This window comes from Argopecten irradians, chromosome 5, assembly GCF_041381155.1.
Source record: "Argopecten irradians isolate NY chromosome 5, Ai_NY, whole genome shotgun sequence".
In the NCBI taxonomy this organism is placed as follows: Eukaryota; Metazoa; Mollusca; class Bivalvia; order Pectinida; family Pectinidae; genus Argopecten; species Argopecten irradians.
In genome coordinates, this window is record NC_091138.1 from 13,050,835 (window position 1) to 13,061,941 (window position 11,107).

The following is an 11,107-nucleotide window of genomic DNA, read 5'->3' on the forward strand; positions in this document are numbered from 1 at the left end:
TACGTTGGTTGCGATTGGTTAAAAAGGTTAGACCAATCAAAATACGCAGCTTAGTCGGTGTTCGGTTTTTGTATACTTTCCCAACCTAAACAACATTCCAACGAGAATCAAGCCACAGAGACCACACGAGTAACTATGCCGGTCACATTGAGAGCAAAATGTGTCATTGTTGGTACGTATTCAGTCTGAATATAAACGAATGACAGAGACTAGACTATAACTCCATAGTTGGTCCTGAAACACGATACCAGAACTGACAGCTGACAAGCGGAACACCCCCCCCCCCCCCCGCTCATGGAAGATATTTCTTCATTGCTTTCTTCACAAGTCGATCACCGCTGATTCATTGGCAGATAGATATCAGTCTGATTAAGTTGAATTGCTAATTTAGAAATATACAAATGTATGAAGACCCATTGTCATAAGACAACTAAATCACCACAGTGGAAGGGGTATGCTAGTATAGAAATATATTTTTTTATATTTTTTTTTAGAAACAACGATCGATGATAAAAAAATTATGTAAAAATACGTGCTACTTTCTGATATTATTCTTAGATACAGAAAACAGGTTAATTTTGTACATTAGGGAATTTACCATATAAATGAAAGCAGTATACCTATACATGATTGGTCCAACTAAATTGAATAGCTTCCACATTGAAATGGAATTTTCAACCCAATAAGCTTTCATTATCTTAATTTTTATATAAAAGATCAACCACATACTTAGGGCTGAAACGATTAGTAATTTTTGTATTCGATTATTCGGTCACATGTAATCGATTACTAATCGATTAATTGTTTGAATTGAAGGCAACTATATTGTTTCACTACTGACTACTGAAAACGTCCGCCATGTTTTGTTATCAACTAATAATAACACCTACTGTACAATATGACAGAGGACATGCCTTATATAATATAAGCCTACCAACAAATAAGAATAGATTTATTGACAAAACAAACGTATTTTATCCCAAATAAGCTCTGAATTCCGTTCCTGTATCATCTTCCGTAACATCGTTTAAATCAAGTCGGCTAACCCGCTGTTTAGACGTGACCTTCACACGTACGACTTTTCAACCAAATCTTGATCGCCACGGAGCGACATGACCAAATTTTCGTCAATGAACTTTTTTATTTCCGTGATCAAAAAAATAAAATAAATCAACAACTCTTATCTTCAATTAGAATATTAACAAAAACATTCTTTTTATATGATAAACACATCCAATAGTAAAATTTAAATGTTCAAGATGACTGCTCCTTCCGCTCCCGAGCGTCCCGGCGGCGATTAGGCCTCCGTGACGTAACAACATGGAGTCGATCGCTAGTGAAAATTGGCGAACAGCGTGTTGCAAGCTTTCTCATGACATCCACTTTTTCATTGATCAATGACTTTAACTTCCACAGAGACGTAATTTAACAAGTATTTCTCACATCATATATGCTTTGTTGTGTTCAAAACATGTACATAAAGAGATGAAACTCCAGTCGGAATGGCTTACTCAGAAATCCATGATCTGTCAACGTGTTTAGTCAGCTTACAATGCACTTGCTATGCATGTTACGATTAACGATTAATAAAATCTTTAATCGATTATCAGCGATTAGCTTCATTAATCTAATCGCCTCCGATTATTCGACTAATCATTTCAGCCCTACACATACTAGCTTATATTGTAACGTGCACAGGGTTTGGTTCGTCTCGATGGTCACTCGGAATCTACTGTGTGTTTCCTTTGGTAGCAAAAATGTAATAAATTGTAAAATGTGATTTATATTCAGAAACAAAAGCCGTACTACTTGCTACTGACCTGACAAATTCACATGATACTTATCTATTAATAATACAATAAACCTATCCAGCGTAACGACACTATTCCGATGCTTGTGCACTTGTCACTCTGCGCAGCGGCTACTAATAATTATGTTCCTTAACCACCATCAAGCGCAGCGGTAGCCTCGCCGCTGCACTGCGCACTTGCTACTTGCTACTTGCTCTGTTTTCGAGCGCAGCCGTAACTCGTCGCTGCACCGCACACTTGCTTCAGCGCGCAGTTGCTATCTACAATGCTGGCTGCCAGGTATACAGCACTCCTGGCATCGGCTATCCCACAAAACACCTGAAAGACTTAGTCAGACTTTCACAGGGACTTATTCAGTCCTTGTACGTCGCTTAGCTGTCTCACTAGCCGATCATCACAGCAACAACACAACCCTGATAATGATGAAGAGTTTTACGTACCGTGACGCTAAATATAACGTTTCGGGGCAAAAAAAAAACCTGATAATGACTGGAGCACCTCTATTTATACCCAATGACCATGTCCATATTTTGCTACAAGGGTAAGGCAGGTTATTCCATTTTTACTTTATCTCTGGTCACCCGAACGCTTGAATTAACTTAACAACACACATACTATTTCAAGAATTACAATGACACTGATATCACATGCTCGCAATGAAACACATCAAGCTAACAAGGTTCACAATGCTGAGACTATTCAGTACACACAGCTACCGGTACTGAACACAGGCACATCTGGTCGTGTATACACATGTTTATTTACAACTCAAAACTGGGTCACAGCGTACGCACATGTATTTACAAGCAGACAAATTACAGGAATGGAAACCATTCATTTCAATGGCATTTACAAGTAAGGAAAACTTCCCGTTTTCATCACAAGATTATTAACCAATTTTAATTTCTCATTTATTAAAAAGATGTAGATGTTTTAAGTTGTTTCTCTTGCATCTGTAGTGGGATTGGACTGGGTCGATCATCGGTGACCAGGTAGCTCAGTTGGTAGAGCACTCGGCTAGTGGTCGGATGGGCCCGGGTTCGAATCCCGGTCTGGCCGCTACATTTTCTCTTTTCCTGATACGAAATTGGTGCCCAACTAAATAACCCAGGGTGGTGGTGTTTGGAAGGGTCTCGTAAGTCTTCCAGGGCGAAGACTTCGAGAAAGGAACGAGGAGTGTAGCGGGATTGGACTGGGTCAATCATCGGTGACCAGGTAGCTCAGTCGGTAGAGTACTCGGCTAGTGTTTGGAGGGTCCCAGGTTCAAATCTTGGTCTGACCGCTACATTTTCTCCTCTTCTGTTACACATCCAAGTGCACTGAATCTTAATTTCTAAACATAAAACATCAGTAAAGAAAGGACGACTTATACAGAGGATCTTACATGACAGACAGAGAGTCAGTGGCATATCTAATTATTTAACAAGTTTAACAAATTTTATATCACATAGTCACGAGTGTAAGATTCTATTTATCACATAACTTTAATTAATAGCAGTATAAATAAAACTTTCAATTTCTCATTTCAATATATAAAAAGGTAGAAATCCACCCTTGAAGAGACAATTTTACGTCTGCAGAGACAATCCTGCAACATCATACAGATGATGACGTCAAAACTACCTGTGACATCTTAATAGTGTTATTACAGGTTAAACAGGTTATTTTCATACCCTGAACCAGATTTTCCTCTTCTAATATCAAACAATGGATCTTTTCTTTGAAAATACAATATATGACATAATTAAAGCCTAAGAATACATCCTTTGAAAATAGCAAACATGAAATGTTATCTGTTTTACAACTACACTTTCTACTGATGTCTATAAGCTTTATGTCTATTGGCTTTAAGAGTCATTATTCTGATAAAATTCTAAATCTGATTCAGAGAAAGAATGTTCTCTTTAGTTTTTGAAACTTGTCTTTTTCAGAGTGATGAATATTGTGACTTGCATCCATTATTTATAGCTTTTGAAATAATTTGATTAACATCATATCTTGATTTCCACTTTATAGTTCCTCATCGGCTCTCCACCTTACAATAGAAATCTGCATGATGCCATGGAGAGAAGTTAAATGGAATTGTATGAAAGTCCAGATATGATTTTATTATCAGTTAGCTTTTGTAATACTTTTTTCTTGAAGTAAACTATACATTTTATATCAAATTTTGTAAAAAAATTTCAGGGGATACAACAGTGGGCAAGAGTTCTCTATGTCAGATGTTTCACAGTGATGGTTCTCACTTTGCAAAGAACTACACAATGGTAATTAAAAAACATCAGACAAAGGAACAAAATTTCCAGAAAAAAAATCAGAATATGATACTCTTTAAAAATAATTTAAATAAAGTGCAATTGTTCTAGAAGTTAAGTTCTTAAATGTATATCATAATGTGAGATTTACTGATTCTTAATTTTAAAAGATCTGAACATAAAATATACCGATAATAGATCTGATTATTACTAGTACATATTACTTTTTGAATTTAAGTCTTTTGTTCTTTGATTTCTATTTTCAGACTGCTGGTGTTGAGTTACTTGTAAAGTCGGTGAATATTCCTGAAACCAGAGATTCAGTGGTATGTACTACATAGTCTATAAATAAAAATAGGTATACCACAGCATATTATCTCAAATCACCTGCTAACACACTACTGATACATTGAAAATGTCTTGTCCCATTGTTTTCATATGACAGATAAACCTTTTAGTTCCTAAATCCATGTATATGTGTTTTAATTAATGTCATACATGTGGGGTTATTAGACTGTCTATGTGAGACAAGGTTATGTAAATGGCATAAAAATTTACAATTGTGTGTTTTTATGCTTTTATACATTAAAAACCATTCAACAAACGTATTGACATCTGGTGGCACAGTCAATAGGATTGATTTCATTTGATATATCAAGTACATTGCATATGTGAAATATCAGTACTACTAATTTATTTATCATGTGTAAACTGTATTAAATTCTGGAATCAATGTGTAAATCTTTGATTTTTGAAAAGTTTTGTCATTGTTTATTTTGACATTATCTTATTTCTGTATTTTACAGGAGCTGTTTTTGTATGACTCTGCTGGAAAAGAAATCTTCTCAGATCATGTAACAAAATATGTAAGTTCTTTTAAAAAAAACTACTAAAATTTCACTTAAAAATTACCAATTTAGTGGGAAAAAAAATTGGATATGAATACAGAATCTGTTCCTTGTAGATACACTGTACAGGTAATAGTGAAAGTTGAACTTTTAGCTATATACATGTGTTGTATGTTTTAATAATAATCTGCGCATGTTAGAAACTCAGTTGACTGCATTTTGATTTATAGCTTTGGACTGTTGTTCATGAAGTAAGATTTTTTTAACATAAGTTAATGTCAATTAGGGGTCTTGATCAATGTTACTACATGTTCACTCTCTGTGTTGTTTTAGTGGGACCATCTGGGAGTTATAATGGTTGTTTTTGATGTAACAAACGAGACGTCTTTCTCCAGTTGTGCAAAGTGGTTAGAACGTGTGCGGTCACAAAAGCCGGAAGTACGCATGCCAGGTAAACCTACCATATTTGCTTGTTATTTGATGAACATATCCTTTCTGTTGAAGTATAATGCTGTGATTTAGTTAGTGAGCAAGTCCATCCATCATGGATTGAAATGTTACTGCAATGGACAAGATCTATAATGGTGTTAACTTAAGCATAGAAAGTGTCTCTGTTATCATGACTTTCAGTTTGGAAGGTTCCAGTTATATATATATGTATATGCTCTATATAAATTCGTTTCAACATAATTTTGAATACAGTTGTAAATAATGGTTATGTTCGTTGCAAAATTGTTATTAGATGCACATATACATGTATATGTTTTTCTCAAACCCCATATAATTAGGATCTAAGGGAGATAACTCTAGTTGTCATGAAACTAGCCCAAGTGAGTTTTCATCCATTTCATCCATTGATAGATAAATGTCTGTTGAACATATTTGTGGAAAGTAGATTTCTTAGCCAAATATTACCTTCAGATTAAATGCACACAAATATGTTTTTATGTTCAGGTGTTTTCATTTCAAGGATGCCTTTACCCAGGTAGCTATTTATATTCCTTTTGTACAGGTGTTTTGATTGGAAATAAAATTGACTTAGAACAGAGACAAGTGGTTAGTCCCAAGACTGCCTCAAATTTCGCTGAATCAAATGGCTTGAAATACTTCGAGTGCTCATCTGTAAGTATGCCTACATGTACTTATAATCTGTTACCTTATATATTTGGAGTATTTTATAAAAAAAATTTAACCTACATGTTGGTAATTCCCAAAAATATACGAGACACTGGCCATGCAAAACATTGTATTTCTTAAGTCACTGTTAACTAAACATTGTACACAAACATTAGTGTTAATTATTCCATTTCATGATAACAAATAATTTTCATTTGATCTGAATTATTTTCTAATTTAATTTTTTATCTCTAATATTACAGAAAGAGTTCCAGAATGTGGAAGCCCCATTCTACTACTTAGCCAATGAATTCTACAAAATTTACCAAGAACGAGTGGAACATTTCAAGACACTATCATGATAATACACAAGAGACTATTGAAACATGACTTATACATTCCTCCGTCCAACTGTTCTAGATTTTTATGACGAAATAAAACTTGTATGTAATCAATAAGTATTTTCTTTTACACTTTGAAAACACTGAATTATTTTGATAATTAGATGATTACAAAATATCTGATGCAGAGATTGCATCACTTTAAAATACATTTTGTGTAATCTGCTAATTATATAACTGATTGAAAAGATTAGCCATTTGAGTGGTGGAGAAGGATTTATTGTACAAATTAACAATTTCCAACATAAAGGAATCAGCTTATTTGGTCAAAGAACTAATTGGCACATATTATGGGAGTGTCTGTCTCAAAGGACTAAATAATTTTTGAATGCATGACGTTTAAATTGCTAATAAGGGTTTCATCCATTTCACCTGGAAGCAAACTAAGGAGAAAAATATCAAATTAAAAAAAAGATGGTAACATCCTTATGGGCTACTAACTGAAAATTGTACAAATGATAGAGCTGAACCCCCAGGGGCCTGAGGGGCGGGGTCAAAAGGGGTCAATTTGGCTATTTCCATATAAACGACTTCTTCTCTGACACTAAGCATGGGATAGCACCCATAATGCAATGGTAGCATCCTTATAGGGTGGGGATTTAAAATTGTATAATTGAAGGGGCTGGCCCATCAGGGGCAGGGTCAAAAGGGGTCAATTTGGCTAATTCCATATAAACGACTTTTTCTCTAAAACTAAGCATGAGACAGCACCCATAATTCAATGGTAGCATCCTTATATGGTGGGGATTCAAAATTGTACAAATGATGGGGCTGACCTCCCGGGGGCCTGAGGGGCAGGGTTAAAAGGGGTCAATTTGGCTAATTCCATATAAACGACTTCTCTGAATTTGGGCATGGGATAGCACCCAGAATTCAATGGTAGCATCCTAATAGGGTGGGGATTCAAAATTGCACAAATGATGAGGCTGACCCCCCGAGGGCCTGGGGGGGGGGCGGGGTCAAAAGTTGTCGATTTGACTATTTCCATATAAACGACTTTTTCTTTGAAACTAAGCATGGGACAGCACCAATAATGCAATGGTAGCATCCTTATATGGTGGGGATTCAAAATTGTACAAATGATTGGGCTGACCCCCCGGGGGCCTGCGGCGCGGGGTCAAAAGGGGTCAATTTGGCTATTTTCATATAAACAACTTCTTCTCTGAAACTAAGCATTGGGTAGCACCCATAATGCAGTGGTAGCATCCTTATAGGGTGGGGATTCAAAATTGTTCAAATGATTGGGCTGACCCCCCGGGGTCTGAGGGGCAGGGTCAAAAGTGGTTGATTTGACTATTTCCATATAAACGACTTCTTCCCTGCAACTAAGCATGGGATAGCACCCATAACGCAATGGTAGCATCCTTATAGGGTGGGGATTCAAAATCATACAAACGATAGGGCTGACCCCCCGGGGCCTTAAGCACGGGACCGAAAAGGTCAATTAGGCTACTTTTTTCATATAAATTACTTCCTCCCTGCAACTTTGTATTGGAAAGCATATTTGTATGATATCTATAGCATCATTATATGGTTGGGATCCAAAATTGAACAAAATAAGGGGTCAATTTTGCTAATTTTTCTAACTGTAAGAATCTTTTGGATAATTACTAAAAAAAACAGGTGAGCGATACAGGCCCTCTGGGCCTCTTGTTTTGTTTAAACTTTGTAAATATCTATAAATATTGTACATGGCCTTTAGGTCTCCTATCCAGATAGAATTAACAAATATCCAGAGATACATGAGTAGGTTATTTTTGTGGTCATTGACAGTGGTACACTCTATAACGCAATGGAAAAGGAAATATATACAAGATATCAGGAAGATGAAATGGGGAGTTATTAATGGAAAACATAATGGATTTGAAATGTCACAAGTAAAAACGATCCCATTTTCAATATGATCCAAATATGGTATAAACAATTATTTATTTTAATTAATTATTATTATTTTAACGTTTCACCAAAGGATGTTGCAGTCTGGTGGATTAGGCTTGTATTGTTCGCTGTTCTCATAAAATGGGGAAAACTTCTAAATTTGAATATCCATTTCTTGGGTTTCGGAGATATTTACTTTCTCTCAAGAGGCTATTAAACCAGGGAGATGTCGCAGCATTAGACCAAATACCGGTCATTTTTGCTCCTATGTAGCCAAATTGTTTTGAATATTTTGCGCAGTTTCCCCTATGTTGGCCACGCCCATCCAGCTCCACAGGATCCGGAGCCAAGGTTTAAAATTAATTTCCTATCACTCAAAGATACTGCAGGCCAAAATTTGATTATGTTTGAACAAAACCCTTTCATGCTGGTAGCAGAGGAACGGTTTTAGAATTTCTCCTATTATGTCCCGTCCGTCAGGTCCTTTTGGGGTCAGGTCCATTGTTCTGGGGGAAAAAATGCCGTCCTTCTAGATATCCAGAGAGTGTTGCGGGCTTGAAACTTTGTCATACGACGGACGCCGCGCCACGACATACGCTTACCACCCCTTCATAAGTCCGATTGCAGTGACCTTTTGATAAATCTTAGAAACGTACCTAAAAGAACTTCGGGAAATAATTTAAAGCCGGATCTTTCCAAGTCCGCATTCATTGGCTTAGATTTTCCATTCAGACATAGAAGGTCTTCCTTCAAAGACACTTCCTCTCCAACGTTTGTCGTCAGTTCTATCGAACCCTTTCCGTTTGTAGTGTTCTATAGGTGACTGAAACCCGCCTCTGTACCGCAGAACTGTACAAGATACAAGAAGTTTTATAAGAATACAAACAAATAACATACAAAATTGTATACAATGTAGCATGCGATTGAGTAAAGCAAGCGTGTATATTTGTAAGACCATGTTTAAAGTAAAAAAAAAATGGTACTGAAATGAAGCAGCGCGTTTTATGAGTATCACAGAAAAGCAATGCAAAGAGACTAAAGCTCTGACTACCACAAGAAAAATGACACAAATATACCGCAGTATCCCAAAACACACACGCTGAAATCAACAGATAACGTACTGATTTTGACAGGACGGCGTCAATGCTGTGTAACGGAGTTACCTATACGAGATCAGAAACTTTAATTAGAAAATTAAATATGAATGTCTATGACATTTGGTATGGAATTTGGACCTATCCAATTGTCAGTAGAATTATCTCTCTCCAATGTATATCATGGTGATATAACCTTGGAAACAATAAAATTGATTACATCGTCAGCTGTAGACAGTCAAATACATCTATATAAACTTGATTTAAACTGTAGATATGACTTATTCATTCGTAATGTCCATATCTGCAGTAATACTTCATAATAATCTGGATTGAAATTGACTATAAAACTGATTTGGCCTTCTACACGCCCAGAAAACACCCAATCTGTAATTTTTAAAATGACACACGCATGATGAAGTACCAATTTTCATTCCCCAAGGAAAACATCCCCGTGATCAATGAGATACCATACCCGATTCGTTTCGTGACCACAACGATTACCTGAGTCGTAAACATTAAGAGGGTTCTCGTCTTCATTGCCTGACCTATATCTGTTAACTTATTACTGGACATTGGACTTTATCGGCATTGTTTATATACTATTGTTTTTGTTAATTGTATACACAAAGATATTGTGACACAATTTAATAAATATCGCTTCATTGCTTTTACATGAATTCAGTGTTGTGTTGGTATTGTGACAACATTTTCAGTAAGTCTCCTTACAAAGAAATACACATAAGAGAAATACGGCTTCATTTCAATTTACACATATATGAATTTGAAATCAACATACCGTTACATGACTTTAAATGAATTAATAAGGCAAATGGGGTTTCCATAGGCAAAATAGCAACGACTTTACGTTAAATATTCTTTCTTTAAAGTAGCATTTCATTGAGTTGTTTGAATTTCTTACCTTTCAAATGTAAATATTAAACGGCTTGTGAACACGATGTTACCAAAAGTAGACTTTAAAGAAAAATGGAGGGTGTAGGACTAACTGATGCAAGTTTCCATATCGAACTTTTATATAACTAGCTTCAAATGTTACGCGCTAAAACCAAGGGAGCAAATCCAATATTGTTTGTTATCAGGTTTGAAAGCATTGCAGATGTACTGACTGCTGTTATTGCATAACCTTAAAAGGCGGTTCAATTTACTCCTATATATTCCTTCTTCAAAGATTTAATACTGCCAAATGTTTCTTTTGACATTGCCTCACTTTTAGCAATGAGATGGGCGTTTGGCCCAACACAGGATACTGTGTATCAGTTATTTTTTTCTACTCATATACCATAAATGGTGAGTGGGATGATGGTTTGTTTTTCAACTGTGTTTTCGACAGTATGTTTGAGTGAAGTAGCACTATAAGAAGAATTACAGAGCTCTATCACAAGAGGATACAGCCTCCCAAAATACACAGTCATATACTACGTGTAATTACGACAATTACTTTAGTGGATTAGTTGATACAAGGAAAAATACAAATATAAAGGCAGACCCATAGAAGTGATTGTGTTTGAAATGAAACAATATATGGCTATTGTCATCATGGTAAACTGTCAAACATTAAGAACACTTTTTGATAGCTTATCAAAACAACAGTAGTGATATAAATTTGTTTACGGATACGTATTCGGTTGCAAGTTGTTGTATTTGTTAAATTCTTTTCTTTCTTTTTTTGTAAGTAAAATATCA

General features: G+C 35.7%; 1 protein-coding gene across 1 annotated transcript; it reads left to right on the forward strand.

The window, feature by feature from the left end:
- Window positions 1-21: 21 nt before the first annotated feature.
- Window positions 22-10,083, forward strand: LOC138322909 (intraflagellar transport protein 27 homolog). The gene is made up of 7 exons (XM_069267129.1): window positions 22-172; window positions 3,999-4,078; window positions 4,333-4,392; window positions 4,873-4,932; window positions 5,248-5,365; window positions 5,927-6,036; window positions 6,294-10,083. The coding sequence occupies exons 1-7, from the start codon at window positions 136-138 to the stop codon at window positions 6,390-6,392; spliced, it is 564 nt and encodes a 187-aa protein (XP_069123230.1). The 5' UTR covers window positions 22-135; the 3' UTR covers window positions 6,393-10,083.
- The last annotated feature ends 1,024 nt before the right edge of the window (window positions 10,084-11,107 follow it).

Bases quoted from the DNA above. Each gene is read 5' to 3' on its own strand.
- LOC138322909 (XM_069267129.1), top strand. From the start codon at position 136: ATGCCGGTCACATTGAGAGCAAAATGTGTCATTGTTG. The intron at 4,393-4,872 runs GTATGTACTACA...TGTATTTTACAG, and splicing joins CTGAAACCAGAGATTCAGTG to GAGCTGTTTTTGTATGACTC. The intron at 5,366-5,926 runs GTAAACCTACCA...CCTTTTGTACAG, and splicing joins GCCGGAAGTACGCATGCCAG to GTGTTTTGATTGGAAATAAA.